This window comes from Patella vulgata, chromosome 1, assembly GCF_932274485.2.
Source record: "Patella vulgata chromosome 1, xgPatVulg1.2, whole genome shotgun sequence".
Taxonomy (NCBI): domain Eukaryota; kingdom Metazoa; phylum Mollusca; class Gastropoda; family Patellidae; genus Patella; species Patella vulgata.
Window position 1 is genome coordinate 22,590,190 of NC_065879.2, and position 17,118 is coordinate 22,607,307.

The 17,118-nt window shown below is 33.2% G+C and overlaps 1 protein-coding gene across 1 annotated transcript; it reads right to left on the reverse strand.

Annotated features, from left to right (window-relative positions):
• Positions 1-1,541: 1,541 nt before the first annotated feature.
• LOC126826553 (integrator complex subunit 3 homolog) lies at positions 1,542-7,729 on the reverse strand. Its single transcript, XM_050555588.1, has 6 exons — positions 7,722-7,729; positions 7,241-7,439; positions 6,180-6,297; positions 5,239-5,469; positions 4,036-4,243; positions 1,542-3,793 (listed from the first exon to the last, which is right to left on the reverse strand). Exons 2-6 carry the CDS (start codon positions 7,357-7,359, stop codon positions 3,417-3,419), a joined length of 1,053 nt encoding a protein of 350 aa, XP_050411545.1. The 5' UTR covers positions 7,360-7,439; positions 7,722-7,729; the 3' UTR covers positions 1,542-3,416.
• Positions 7,730-17,118: the final 9,389 nt, after the last annotated feature.

Sequence of the window (17,118 nt, forward strand, 5' to 3'; positions counted from 1 at the left end):
GGGTTATAAACATGCACTTCAAATTTCATCTAAATCGGATGAAAATTGTGACCTCTATAGAGTGTCCACAAGCTAAAAACATGATTTTTCATACAATCAGGGGCCATAATCCATTAAGTTATGGTACGATAAATGCCAATATCGAAGAGATCTTTCGGAGACAGACGTACATTTCAAGTTTCGTCAAAATTGTGACCTGTATACGATCTACAAATTGTGAACGGGGTAACGGCATAAAATGTGGGCGTATAAAAATAACACAGTGAATATTGACCTACATGATATAACCCCCATGCTGTAAGATACAGTGTTTCAGTAGTGTTCATTATAAATTTCCCTAATGTGAATTAACAACCCAGGCTGCATTAAACAAGATGAGTTTTGAAGCGCTCCAAAATCAGACACATTCAAGATCTTTTGATCCATAACTAAAATTAAGTTTCATCTGAATCGGGCAAAAATTGCAGCCTCTTGGTCTACAATTTTATACATATTACACTATTTGTGTAAAAGGGAGCTGCAATTTTGACGGCAATTTTCGGTAAAATTGTCACGAAATCCGAACTCGAGCTAAAAACGCGATTTTTCGTACAATCTGGGGCAATAGTCCATTAAGTTGCAGTCCGATACATGTCAATATCGAAAGGAACGGAACCAAGATCTTTGGGATACAACCATATTTCAAGTTTCGTCAAAATCAATATGAATGGAAGTTCAGGCGTCCCCTGAATATAATAGTCCACTGAAGTATATATAATTTTCTAATTTTACAAACTAAATATCAACATTGATTCGATAAATTCTTCTATGTGATGACACAGCTGTCTTGGGAAGCTAGTGGTGTTTATTATACACCATCCTGAAGTGATATTAATCTTGAATCAAGTAGTGTTTGTATAATAATACAGAAGGAATGGGTCATTTCACATAGCTTACACATTAAAGGGAGTTAAATAAACAAATTGTCATTACACAAGTGTAAATTTAAATATACTTTATGCAAGAGCTAAATCTGCCAATTACAGGTCTTTCTTTAGGCCTGAAATGTTACCTAAATTATTAATTAGACATAATTAACTTATCCAGCCCATAATCAACTCTTGATGTCATCGCTAGCCTGAGCTATTTATTGGATTATAATCCGATCTGCTGCTCAACGCTCATTCATGATTGAATCAAAAGGTGGATAATCGAGTCTTATGTTGTTTTTTTTATTGTTCCGACTTTAGTAATGACGATCAAGGCTAGGCCCAAAATTTAATCACTAAATTCTTGGTTCAGAGTATTAATGACTGAAATTTTCAGCAAATTCCCTTTACATTATCTAGTTTTTAACTATTATAGAGAGAACTGCCAGCTCTTTATCTTATCTCCCATAATGCATCTTTAATCAAAATAAATGCAGTTACCACACTTACATTATTCGGGGACTATTTAATGTGGATACGTTTTTAAACTTTTATGATGAAAACTTTTGGCTCTTCTACTGAATAGTTGTATGTACCATCCTCAATTCACACAGAAATCAAATAAACATTACATTTCTTTATAGACGTCATTTTATTTTTCAACTTGTTATTATAGCAATAATTTACTTTGCAAATTTTGTGGTAAAAACTGAAGACTCACTACAAATACTTACAATTATCTTTTTCAATTATTTGAAAAGTGAACAAAAATAACACCATATAAAATAAAATGTACAAGCATTTATTAATGAGCTACACACCGCTGTAAATGGCACAGCACATTTGATCTGACTCACTCATTCATATACAAACAAATATGAGCCACAGACCTTATCAAGGTTGACCATGTTAAATCATCAAACATTATCAGCCTCGCACCGTGCGCAACCACTATAAACAACTTTCATACAAATAAACAAAGACACTCTTCAATCAGACACAAGTTAAAATGGACATCAACTGTCCTTCCGTTTGTGCCTTTTTATCCCACGAGGCTAGCTGGTATGCACAAACACAATAGAAGAAATACTTGTTCTTCTCAGCAGACCTCAAGTTATGATGTATAACAACAAAGTCATGCACAAATAATATATTAACATAAATAATTTTGTCTTTTTGCTAAAAAAAAAAAAGAAACAACATCTATATTTACTATATATATATATATATAAACACACAGCAATACTATGAGTCCTATTAATTAATTAGATGAGGGGCAATGTCACCTTTTAATTAATAACCATCACTATACAAATGTATAACCACTTTTCCAACTTACGACTGGGGGCACAGTCCAAGTAGGGTTTCAAGTCATCAGCATACAATTAAAAAACATTTTAATAGAATAAGCATTGTCAAAAATAATCAATATTTGGCCTTTATATCTTTACACATCCACCTCCATTTAAAATGGCTTTCTTATTATCATCAAAATAAATCTCTCAACTACCCATACCAGTTTCCCAGAAACCACACTTTGGCTTGTGTTAACAGGCACGTACAGGACATAGAGCATTGCTTTAAGCTAAATTTTCTTTCAAACTGAGCCACATTTTTTCTTCTGAATACATACATAATAGAACCTGGAACTAATACTAAATATATATATATATAATTCTGTGTACATATATATATATATCATAAACTACCTGTATCTGTGGTGCCATTCACACAATTTATGTTACGAAATCATGTGAAATAATCAATGCATAATGTACAAAGCTTTCTCATAAAATATGTACAGGTAAATACAAAGTTTGAGGATATCACATTTGACTACGCACATAAAATAATGTTTTGACCCAAAAATGGCGAAGAAAATGATCTGAATATAAATGAATGAAAAAGAAGAAAAAAAAAGAGTATAAAGCAATGGTTGAAATTAGTTCCTATTATGAATATGATGGTATGGTAATGAGATTAATGTAGGCTAGGTTTATCTTGGATCTTTCAAACCTAATTTCAACCACTGCTTTTCTCCAACAATGAATATGATAAGATTTTGGCACACAGGTTTAATATATAATATACTTAATAATAAAATAGGAAATTTACACAACTTCATTTATTTTGATGAACTTATTGAATTATCCTTTATTGTAAACATGTAATTTATAATCACAATGTTTACAAGTCCAATCTATACACTTGAGGTTTTAGTCCAGATTAAACAAATGCAGTCAGTAGAATTATCTTCCAGTAGTGCCTAGTCCTGTTCCGATGCTCTTTCGGTCCCTTTAGTACGTTGAGCCAAGGCCATAATGACTTCACATATTAACATTCATAGTTTGTTAATCAAATAAATACCAGTCTTCAAAAAAGAAAAAAACTTTGAAAAAGGAGAAAATACACTAAACTATATATAATTCAATCCACCTTCTAGATAATCTGATATCAGATTTAATGTTAAACACAGTGAAAAAAAAACTGTTCCAATTTCACAACATACTAATTTTTCTCCTTGGTGGTAGCAAGTTGATTATCCGACTTGCTTTCTGTGATACTACTTATAGCATCACTTAAATTCTTATCTTCCAGTGAGTCGGCTTTCGGTGGCGACTTGATACTGGGCTTGTTTTGTGGGTTCAGAAAGCTCTGAGCGTGTGCTAGAACCTCTCGTCTCTGTTTCTCGTGTAGCGCTTTCATCGAAGGATTAGTGGTCTGTGTGACAATAACTGGTGTTGGTATGGAAGTCTGTGTAATCAATGTTGTATTTTGTTGTACACCTGGTCTCTGTATTGGGGGAGGAAAAGTAGGTTGTGTTGGTGGAGCCGTGTTTGATCTCATCATACTTCCTACCATAATAGACGGCCTTACAACAGATGCTGAAATAAACAACATGGAAAACAATTAACATCTAAACTAAAGCTGACAATACTTGTGAATTTAGTACATATATCAGTTTTCCATGTAGAAAACATAAGCATTAAATAATTTCAAAATAGGTAAAAAAATGTAATTTTTTGTTTAATATTTTTTAACTTTGACACACATGGCAATGTAAAGAAATGTAAGACAGGTCATTTGCACTACTTTGTATTATACTTGTTATACAATTAATACATACCTGCACCAGACAATTGTTGAGCAACAAAAGTATTACCATACTTATTTCCTTGTAGCTGAGCTACATTAGGAAATCTCGGGGGCTGTCGGTTTTGTACTTGTGATGTGAACACCTTAGAGTTCGGACTGAGAGCCGATAGGGCCGTATTCATCATGCTATTTGGTGTCAACATGCTATTTGGTGTCATATTTTGAGATGGGGATTTCATCTGCAAGAAATTTGAAAAAATGTTTATAATCAAGCCATACCCATAAACAATTTAATTATCAACAGGGCCCAATGCTGTCGGTTGACAAAGTCACAATTTGCAATAAAAATATGGAAGTGGCGATTAAAATTTCATTTTGGCAAGAAGGGTCTACTGTCCAACCTTGTGGGTTTTCTCTGGGTCCTACGGTTCCCTCCCACTGCTAAAGACCCCTACGCGCAAGCAAATTATTGAAATAAAATTCAACTATATGTTAGTCCCGAAATGACCTAGTTTGTGTCGAATGGACATTAAACCCCATTTCTCTCCCTCTCTCATATTACTGTGAACCACAAATATGATAAAACTGTAAAAAATCTCTTGCAAATACCGTGGACTAAAAGCTCTAAAAGTGAACCATAAATATGATAAAACTGTAAAATATCTCTTGCAAATATAATTGAAATTCGTATCCTAACAGGGATTCATATTCTGATACCCTTTATGGTACCTGAAAATTATACACGCAAAACAAATTTAGAGAAAATTGGCAATCATTGGATGATATTTGACATGTAAATACTGAAAATATATTGTGTAGTACCATGTGCAAATGACTAAGTCACCAAATATAAAATCTGTTCTTAGCAAATCAAAACTGTGCTAATGTATTATGTAAAGACAGATTTTTAAAAAAAAAAGAAAAAAAAGTTGTATATCATATTGTATATATTATATATCAGTAATTGTTTTATAATAGGCCTACCCGAGACATAAAATTGTTACAAAATTGTTGTCTTTTTTTTTTTAATCACATTTTTGGCAGATAAAATATTCCAGTTATGTCCAAAAAGCTGTTAAAGTTTTATTCTTTTGAAATAAGGGAGCATCATCAAGATACTCAAATATTCAAATTATAGGAAATAGTCTCAAAATAAACAGTGTGAATGATCATTGTAGCTACAGTTGAGGACATTAAATCGTGGGCGTATAAAAGAAGCATTAGAGGTACTTACTGCATTATTTTGAGGTGATTGTTGTTGTATAATAGAATTAAACTGGGAGCTTTGTTTATTTGCTGTAGGTTGATTACCCGCAGTATTAGATAAACTCATGTGTTGGGATGAGTTCATATGATTTGTATTTGAAGCCGATTGCTGCAGTGTCAAGCCTAGTCCTTGACCTTGATTACCAAATGCATGTAATGAGAATTGTGGTGCTGTAGCTGCAACTTGTTGAAGTGCACCCTGATAAACAAAACAAAGTAACTTACAATTATAATGCAACAGTAAAGATGCTATAGAATCATTCTCTAGCAAATATTTAATACCTCCTATGTTTCTTGAATAAAAATATCCCTACAAATATCTTTATAACAATCTGATTAAAACACAGATCCTATTTTCTTTTTTAGTTCAAAATTTCGTTTTACTTGTCTTTACTAAACTAGGATCTGAAAGAGTTGTTATATAACCCACGTTTCATGAAGATATCTTAAATGGTTTATGAGATATGCTCCAGAAAAAAAATTAAATTGAACACCAAAAACTAAGTCAAATTTGTTTCCATGGAAACACAAAATATAAATCCCAGAAATTCCTAAATAGCAAAAGGCACAACTACTGTAATAAGTTAATGTGGGGTGTGCTAAGTTTCAGAAAGACATCATAAACGATTTATGAGATATGCTCCGGAAACGAAATCGGGACGGACTCCATTTCAATATCACTCCCTAACTACATTCGGCGTGGAATAAAAAACAAAACGAAATATAGATCTGTATTTTAATCAGATTGTCTTCATGATGAAGATTGGGAAATTAAGAGGCAACAGAATGGTCATCCCTATAGGCAAATCTAATTACTAGTACCAGTGATATCCATTACATCTTGTCAGTAACGCCTCTATTTGCACCGCTAGTGATTACTTCAATAATTAATTATAATATGTTTATTACCTGTAAGGCGGATGTAGGCTGTGCTTGAGATGGGTAATATCCAGTCTGTGGTAGAGTTGGTTGTGACTGAGGAAAGTATGTTGAAGGTTGAACAGACTGAACATTTTGTACAGCATTTCTATAATTTACAATAAGATAAATTCTAATCAAAACCTCTATATTACAAAAACACACAAAAATTTATAAACATTATTTAGGAGGGGGGGGGGGTTGTGTTTTTTTAATGTAATGCATAAACAGAAAAGTCTTAATCTCTTTTAGGGGGTAGAACGGGATAAATCTCAAAAATTTATACTAGTCCTGTACAATTATCTGAAGCTGTGTGATACTTTTTCAGATATATACAAATCTTTCAGTATGCATTTGGGGTTGGCAATAATGAGTTCCTAAAATTCTATGTTGTTAACTTTTCTTGCTTAAGTAATAGTTGTAAGTAATTATCACAATTATTAGTCACTGATATAAAATACAATACAATTATTTACCCCATTAAACAAATCTAATGATATATTAACAGATCAATATTTTAATTAAGATACTTTCAAAATGGCAAATAGATTTTCTTACTATTGAATTCAATCTTTAATAATCCCACTTTTATTGATGACCTAACAAATCTTACACTGCCACCCTTTAAAGCAATGTATACCAAGGGTGACTATAGTCGTTAACCTCAAAAGTAATGGATGCATGCACAGAGCAACAAATTCTTTCCTAAAAGCTTAAGATAGAAGGACCACATGGGTCATGTGGACATGAACACACACGCTCTAAATATTTGCATTTCATAATTGTCATCTGTTGAGTGCTAATTCAATTTTGTTAATTGCACTAAATAGTTTGTGAAAATCATACATCAGATCTTGGAGGTAAAAATCTCTGAGTTTTAGTGAAAAATGCTGTGGATTTTGTCCAAAGATTTGTTTGGTTTGTTTTAAAGATTAAAATAGAGTTAATGAAACAGAAATAGTCATCTCACTTAATATTGGGCCCTGTTTCATGGAAAATTTTGATGGGTTTTCCTATTAGATTATTTGGCTCGAAAAGTAAGCAAAATATACCTTGGTTGAACAATATGTGAACTCATCAACTGCGATGGATTCACATTTTGTGAATTTGTTGGATTGGAAGCCAATAACTGACTACTGTTAAACAGTGATGGTTCATATTGTATAAACATCTGTGATGGTTGAACTGATGAATTATTTAAACCTTGATTAAACTGTACAGAACCTGATGTCAAATTCTTCTGTAGAGAACCTGTAGAAAAAAGTAATAATTCACAATCATACCCATTTGTTGACTATAAAAAAAAAGCTTTTTCACTGGTGGTTATGAAACTAAATAGTTAAGAAGTACATGTATATAGTGTAAATGCTGAAACCATATTAAAAAAAACATATAAACCGGCTCAATTCTCACTCCAGAAAAGTTGCTGAACCAGTCAGACCAAGATTGAAGCTAACTTTTATCCTTGGAGTAAACCCTACTAAAAACTGATTTTTTTAAAATATATAAATAGTAATAAAATTATATTATTACCATAAGTATTAGTACTAAAAACTGATTTTTATAATATCTAAATAGTAATAAAATTATAATATTACCATAAGTATTAGTAGATGGTGGTTTGATAGATGTGGACATCAATGAGGATGTTGATGACACCATTATGGTATTATGTGTTGGATTCTGGCTAAAGTTTTGTTGTGTTTGACCATAATTTTGTTGTGGGCTCTGATTAAAGGCTTGACTACGTTGGTAAGGTGCCAACTGAGATGGCTGATACAAGTCTTGTTGATTTGGTGTTGGCAGAAACATACTTTGTTGAGAGAATGATGACTGTCCAAGCTGAGTCGGGGGTTGAGTTTGAGACAAGCTGAAACCAAAATTCTGCTGTGGAAACTGAAAGAAAGGGTATATTTTTATAATTATTGAAGAATAAAATCATTTCATTCAGAATGCTTGCAATACACCAATAACTAATAAACTGGAATGAGGTTTAAACAGTGTCATGAGAGATAAATTGTCTTTCTGTCATTCCATAAGATTTATTACCTAGGGATTTTTTTGTGGCTAAAATTGTATCTAGTCTTATGGTCATTAGACTTTTTGCAGCGCAATAAGTGTAAAGAGTTTAGCGTGTTAAAAGTGCACAATAATATATATCCTAAAATGTATTCTAACGATGGGTGATTTTGCCACCTATCATGTGAATGAGAAATATTACATACCCTAGATTCTGGTGTTAGTAACTGTGTACCAAGTTGTATTGTTTGAAATGGTTGATTCTGTACAACTACTGGTGGACTAGGTACAGCAGACATATTAGACATCAGGTTACTTGTATTAGACATAATAAAATCTAAATGTTGAAACTGTTGAGGCTTAACCTAAACAAAATAAAACATTACGAAATAAAACATTATGATACCGTTGTCATATAATGGATAAACTGATGACTGTTAGTCTGCAAGAAATAAAGAAACGTTGGTTGCCGTGCATCAAAACGTATGCTCAATTAAACTATAACAACAAAAACTGTGGAAGTTAATATTGAAATCATTGAGATGGGAGTAAATAATTACAACTTACTTTACAGACGTTACTAGCTTCAGACATAAATGTCGACTTGGTTTCGACATCAGACATTTTCATATCCATCTGAGCTGTGGAGAAATTGAGATAATCTGAATGTCTTGGAGACAGTGTTGACTGTCCTGGCGAGTAACTGTTGTCACTGCGGAAACCATTCAAATCATTTCTACTGGAGATCACATTATCCATTACATTAGACACTGGTGTTAATGATCTCTCCACTTCACTTGTAGAAAAAGCTGTGAACGAATTGTTATTGTTACTTAGGTTATCTTCCATATGTGACGAGATTGTCTGTCGTGGAGTAAGCTGTGAAGTCTCATGTATTCTACAATGCAAAATTTTTAAATTATTACAAGACATTTAATAAAGACAGTATTAAGTTATTTAAAGCTTGGATCAGATTAATTAAAAAAAACAATTATTGCACTATGCAAATGAAATAAATAATAAAATTGTAAAAATGCAAAAGATTTACAGGGTTGCTAGATTGTAGTTCAAGCAAAATGATGTAATTATCATCTCCATAACACGAAAGACAATGATGATCTGTTTGTATTCCACCTGACACAAGCCATGCAGGTCTAACTGTATATAATTTGACGACCAATCCGACCAAGCTTGGGTTTATGTTAACATATAAAGATAGGTTGCCAGGCAATGAAACATACACCCAAATCAGCTAAATCGTCCGAGCAGACAAGAGTTGTCACATATTTATTGGAGTTTTTACAAGACACCGATATCAATTTCATACAGATCAAATGATAATTTTTGTTCACAAGGGCTGCAACAAAGTGAAAAAGGACCAAAATTCTATAAGTCAGTAATGGAAATCGCTAAAACTCAATTGGCTTCTTCATTTTCTAATGTAAATATATAAATTTAATACAGATCAGATGATAACTGTTGCCATTAGAGCATTCACAAGGGGTTCAAAAAAGTGAAAGTTATTTAACAGAAACTGCTAAAATTAAATAGAATTCTTTGTTTCACTAATCTACATAATCCATATAAATCTAATACAGATTTGATGACAAATTTCGTCATAAGAGGTTTCACAGGGGCCATAACTCCAGAAATTGCTGAAATTCAATAGGATTCTTCGTTTTACTGATCTAAATAATGCATATAAATTTCATACTCGATTGAGTGTTCACAAGGATCAATAAAGTGAAACAAGGGCTTAAATTGAATAGGCTTCTTCGTTTTACTAATTTAAATATTTCAAAATGATCAGATAATAAATGTAGTCTGTAGAGTGTTCAAAAGAGAGAGAGAGAAATGGGGTTTAACGTCCACTCGACACAAACTAGGTCATTTCGGGACTAACATGGTTTAATTTTATTTACATAATTCGCTTGCGCGTAGGGGTCTTTAGCAGTGGGAAGACCCGGAGAAAACCCACAAGGTTGGACAGGCGACCCTACTCCTTGCCACGTACAACCGGGGATTCGAAACCACGCCAGTCGACTCAATGACTGTATGATACAGCGCGCGCACGCTAACCATTCAGCCATCCAACCCCCCTGAGTGTTCAAAAGAAATAATGGACGATGGACGGAGGCAATCTGACCATATTTCCATGTGGGTGTATAAAAATAATAAACTTACGTTTCTCTCTTATAAACTGTACCACAATCCCATACTTTCTTGACAAGGGCAATCTTTTGATTAAGATCTTGTGTAGAAGGTGATGTTGGTGTAGTAATAACTGGTTGACTAGTTATAGAATCATTACTAGATACTACTGGTTTACTCATTTCAGTACTTGTCATCTCTAATGATTCACTTCTTTCTTCAGTTATATTACTCAAAGATGCATCAAATTTAAAGTCTAAATTCATAGAATTATCACCCTGAAAATAAAGGTCAAAGCTTTTTTTTTTTATCCTGCATTAAATTAACAGAACGAAATTCATTTATTCGTAACAAGTGACAGAAAATATCAATTTTTAATATTCATTTAGGTTATCTTAAGCTGATCATATGACTTACATCAGCAAATCGATTGACTATTATAGGAATTATAAGCCATGGCAAGTAGGTTAGAAAATAATTTTCAAAGTCATTTACCTTGCCAAATAAAGAATCTTTATAAGTAGCTGGCATCTGTATTGGTTCAGATTTTTCAATAGTAGTTGTTCTACGCAACTGATCTTTTACATCAGGTTTTTTCTCACTTTCCTCTATACCTGTTGATTCTTTACTAGTTTTAATAATACGGGTTGACTGTAGAGAAATAAAAGTAGGAATTACATAATCAATGCCACACAATTCTCCTTTCTTTAAAAAAAAAAAAAAAAAAAAAGAAAGAAAAAGACATGAGTTGCCAGGCAACGAAGCATACACCTACAGCAGCCGATTCATCCGTGTCAACAAGGGATGTCACATATTTATTCTTTTGTGGGCAATTGGGAGCATTTACAAGACAATTTCATACAGATAAGATAATTTTCGTCATTTAAGGGTTCACAAGTTTCTACAAACTGGAACAAGGGCCTTAACTCAGGAAGTAATGTACAGAACTTGTTGAAATTCAGACTTTTTCGTTTTACTAATTTGAATAATGCATATAAATTTCATACAGATCAGACAATAACTTTTATCATTCAGACGTTCACATGGTTGAACAAAGTAAAAAAAAATCTAAAATTGACGGAAATTGCTGAAATTCAAAAGAACTTTGTTTCACTAATTCAAATGATGCATATAAATTTCATACAGATCGGAGAATAACAAACTGAAGCAAGGGCCATACCTTTAGAAGCAATAAACGGAAATTGTGCTTCTTCGTTCCACTAATCTAAATGATGCATATGATTTTCATTCAAATCTGATTAAAACTTTTGTCGTTAGAGCGTTCACAAGGTTCAATAAAGTGAAACAAGGGCCACAACTCTAGAAGTAATAAACGGAAATTGTTGAAATTCAATAGGCTTCTTCGTTTTACTAATGTAAACGACATATCTATTTCAAAGCAATCAGATTATACAGTCTGTAGAGTGTTCAGAGGAAATTGCGGACGACGGACGGATGATCTTGAAATATTTAAACAGATTTAGATTCTTAGTTTTGACATGGCTTGGTAGTTCCGACTTTCTTTAATAGTAAGTGCAGGGTACTGCACAACAATTATACAAGACAAACCTACGGACAAGACACAGTATACAGACATCACAAACAACAAATGTACATATGAGATCATTTTAGGCAGTTATGAAGAATTGAGTCGAGAAGTTTCTAAATTTAAGAAAAATGAAATGTAGTCCCTGTCAGTTCTGCCTATTAACAGATAAGGGGCAATTGCAATTGGGACATAATCAAACCAGTGATTGGTGGAGATCTTATATTCTGTTGGCACTAGACTTGTAACATTCCATTCTAGAAGGTACCAGCGAGTTTGTAAAATGTTCGATAAAAAGATAGTGTCTGATGTGTTCTACCTTAGGTTGTCTTTGAGGTTTAGGTGCTTCATATTCCCCAATCTCCATATCTGGTTTAAATGTATCAACAACTAATTTCTCCACCTGTAACAATATATATTCATTATAGTTATTTCTATCTTAAAAAGCAAATTACATCAATAACACAAAAATTTCTTTAACAAAATTCTTAAAATTGTTTTAGCAATTCGAAAATTCTTGCTTCACATTTTCAATCATGGTTTACACTTCAAATAAATGAAAGATTCTTGGCCCCTTTTCCACAATACGGTTCAGCTTCAACCACTACTGCAAATACTGCATAATGTAGTTTCAGTGTATTTGAACACAGTCCTATTTAACTATCATTGCCGAGGGGACTTCGTACTTTTAATTCAATACGTATCTTCCCAAATATTTCACAAAATATGTAAAAGAGTGCTCTACAATTAAGATATATTTAAAATGGTGTAATGTCTGACTGATGCTGATCAAACAAGTTAAAACTAACCAAAATGCAATGAAATTTTAATTGCCACAATAAAACTGTTTTCTTGGCAATTTATTTTTTTAATTTCTAAAGCCTCATGCAATCAGCCTTCACCAACAAGCTAACTTAATCTGATATTGTTTGTTCCTTTTTTTTTTTTTCAAAAGTAGACAATTACTATTGTTAAAAAAAGATACTGTCTCCACCACATAGATCACAAAATAAACTTTGCTCATGTTCTTCATCCAAAAACATCAAAATATTTCTATATTTACTTTCCATCCAATATAACGTTTTGCCATTGTGTTGAATACAGTTTGCTATGCTTCAATATTTTGTGCTTGCTGTATTTGAGGCAACAATGAACATGTACGATGGGTGTATCAGGTATAGAAATAGTGGTTTAAACTTTCTGCCGGACATTATAAATAAATACACAAATTAAAGACAAACCAGTGCTGGATAAAATAACAGGTACGTTACAAGATGGATTGGATCTGACAACCCCTGAAATTGTGTCTTAACATTGTCTGTGACAGGTGCCTTATATTCAGGCTTGACAGGCACTTGAATGGATTAAAACTAAGACCGCATATTATTACCACGGTTGTGTACAAACAAAGTCCCTTTATCTATTTTTTTTGTGTTGAATAGACGTGGTGATACAACCAATTACACAAATTTCTCTAAAATTGTTAAAAGTCAATAGCCTTTTTCGTCTCATAATCATATGTGGTGAGACAGAAGTTGTATAATGTTCTGGTGAGTTTACTAATTTATTTTATCTACATTAAAATCATAATACTGTTGTATCATTTTTCAGGGTAACCAGTATCTGGTGCCAATAATTATCAACAGTGGGACTTAGTGAGTGGATAATACAAAATAACATTAAACTAAATAATATGTATCAAGGTAATGATGTCTAAAAATATATTAAAGAGAAGTATTTTAATAAAAGAAATAGGTGAAGGATAAGAATAACGAGTAATCATATATATATTTCTCTATCTACGTTATATTGTAAATAAAAACATAGATTAACTGAAGGTCTAGAAACTACTATATAACAAGTCTACAACACCAAGAAGGCATCATGCAAAATGGCCATCACCCTCTGGGCTCTCAATATCCCTGGTACCTTCTGATCATCCTTAAGCTTGTTTTCTGCACTTGGGGAACTTCGGGTGGATGAGGCTGCTGAATTAGGCTGGTCACTTACGTCAATGCCGCTGTCATGGTTATCCCCCTTTTCGAATTTGAGCTCGTGACCAGTGTTATTGACAGCAAAGTTGATTGGTTTGGTCCATGCACTGACAGTTGGTACTGGAGCCAGAGCTGTTGGTACAGTTACTGCAGTACTTGATTTAACCATCACTGGAGACATATTTGTAGTTCCACTGCCTAAAAATATAATAAGGCATAAATTGTTTCATGATAATTATCAAGATTGAAAATTTCAAGGTGTGTATGAAATAGTTACTGCACATTGGCATATTTGCCAGTAGACTTATGTGAAATGGTTGAAATTACAATACAAATTCCTTACATATAACATACATAAATGAAAGGGTGAATCCACACACTACTGGAATTAACATAAACTTATGTAAATTAAATGACAGACAGTAGCGACTTCTGCGGCAGTAAGGGGGAAATTTCAGGATAATCGAAATGTAAATTAACGCTAATTTCATTCCAAACAAGCCAACAGTGAGGCTGATGTCCCCCGCCGAAATAGGAAAATAATTAGAGGACACATATAAATTTATCACAAATTACTAAGCGGAACGGACAGACAAACAGACAGACGGACGAACCCATTTTAATAGTTCCCTGCTTTCTTCGAAAGGCGGGGGACAATAAGCATGAACATTTACTCAATTCGAAGATCAACCAATCAAATTGTTTATCTCTGCTTACCATAAGCGGAACGGACAGACAGACAAACAGACAGACGGACGAACCCATTTTAATAGTTCCCTGCTTTCTTCGAAAGGCGGGGGACAATCAAAGTAGGAGAGTTATTGTTTTCCAAAGTCTCGACCAATCAAATTGCGTATCGCTCTGCTTACCCTGAGCAGAAAATGCTCATTATCAAACTTAGTCAAGGTATTACTGTAATGAAACTATACACCAAGTTTCATCAATCTCACTTAATTAGAACTAAAGTTATCGTGTTCCAAAGCATCAACCAATCAAATTGCTTATCTCTGCTTACCCTAAGCGGAAAATGCTCATCTTCGAACTCCATCAAGGCATTGACCTAATCAACACATACACCAAGTTTGAACATTCTAGCTCAATTAGGAAGAGAGTTATCATGCCCCAAAGTATCAACCAATCAAATTGCTTATCTCTGCTTACCCTAAGCGGAAAATGCTCATCTTCGAACTCCATCAAGGCATTGACCTAATAAACACATACACCAAGTTTGAACATTCTAGCTCAATTAAAAGTTATCGTGTCCCAAAGCATCAACCAATCAAATTGCTTATCTCTGCTTACCCTAAGCGGAAAATGCTCATCTTCGAACTCCATCAAGGCATTGACCTAATCAACACATACACCAAGTTTGAACATTCTAGCCCAATTAGGAAGAGAGTTATCGTGTCCCAAAGCATCAACCAATCAAATTGCTTATCTCTGCTTACCCTAAGCGGAAAATGCTCATCTTCGAACTCCATCAAGGCATTGACCTAATAAACACATACACCAAGTTTGAACATTCTAGCTCAATTAGGAAGAGAGTTATTGTGTCCCAAAAAGTGTGACGGACAGACAGACGGACAAACCCATTTTAATAGTCCCCTGCTTTCTTCGAAAGGCGGGGGACAATAAACACTAACAGTAGATATGCTAGTCCTAAAAGGAGTGCCTTCAAAACACAATCTGACAAATATTATGAAAAAAAATAATTTCCTAACTCGTGCAATACTTACTTTTATTTTCTTCAACATCCAAACCATTCACTGAAGAAGGTATGTTGTTAGCCAAATCGTTATCCCATTGTTCTATCTTAGGCATAATATTTTTACTCATTTCCTTCTCTTTTTCTTCTTCCTCTTTCTTTTTGGCAAGTCTAGGTGGTAAACGATTGGCCTTACTAAAACGTTGTCTGTCAGACTTAGATGACATACCTTTTGGTTTTGCAACAACCTATAAAAATGATGTATATAAAAACATTTTATTTCCTACTTCTTGCAGTTTTGTCTACACAATTAACCAGGTGAAACTTGACTTGGCTTTAAAAACTTAAACAATAGCATTATGGACAAGCCTGCCTTTTCAACTAATTATCCAGTCTGTATTAGACAGTGCCTAACTGCATAGCAAAACATATAATAAAGAGGACACGAACATAGCTCAGCTTATCTAAAGTCATCACAGTACAACATCTCTTGCACAGATCAGTCCAGTGATAAGAGGTAGCGGGTGGTCTGGAAACTATGCATACCCTGTCAAGTACATAACACCCATCACAACATACTACCAGTCAAATATTGGTCAGAGTTTATAGGAACATCTAAGGGAGTGAGTTGCAGAAAAAGATTGTTTTTGGACACCTATATCCTTTTTGAGCATCAATTGCAAACAAAAATTATTTTTGCATATTTCTGAGAAAAATTACTCATTTAGAATTGACGAAACAATGAAAAAATACCAAATCATACCTTTGTTGTCTTTTTTAATTCTGTGGATTTCCTTTGTTCAGCTTCTTGCACTTTTTTCTTTGCTACAGCTTTTTTATAGGTTACTTCTTGAAAGCCATCATCTTTCTCATAGAGAAATGTTGGATCATCTATAGTAACTTCTGGCTGATCATCTATAACCACCACACCTAAATATAAACCACATGTTAAATCATGTTATATATAATAACTGTTCATTCAGCAAAAGAACACAGAAAATCTTGGACCAACAAATACCCTAGACAGGTTAACTTGGAATATATATATTATTTCATCAATCTGTAATTTCATCTGTAAATTGATCTCAAATAATATAAAGTTGTATCAAATGTCATCTGCAAATTGATCTCAAACTATTTAATATATAGTTTAACTTGCATCAAATTGAAAGATAAAGTTGGTTATCACCTCCATACTTCAAAAGTTATTTCATATATAACCAAGCAAATCATAGTGCTGATTTTTCAATTTACTCCCAATTTTTTTTTTTTGTAATCACTGCTTGAAAGCAAAGTAAGCAATCTTCAGTAGAGAGAAATATTTCATATTGTTTTATTTTCTTTCTTGTATATAATCTACTTACTAGCATAATTATTGATATCTATATTGGCTAGAGCATCCTTCTTTTCCTTCTCACTAGGTAGAGGTTTAGATACATCTGTTAAATCAGGTTTTCTTTTCCTATAATACAATAATCTACATTATACCGAATCAATGTAGTCAAACCAAATATA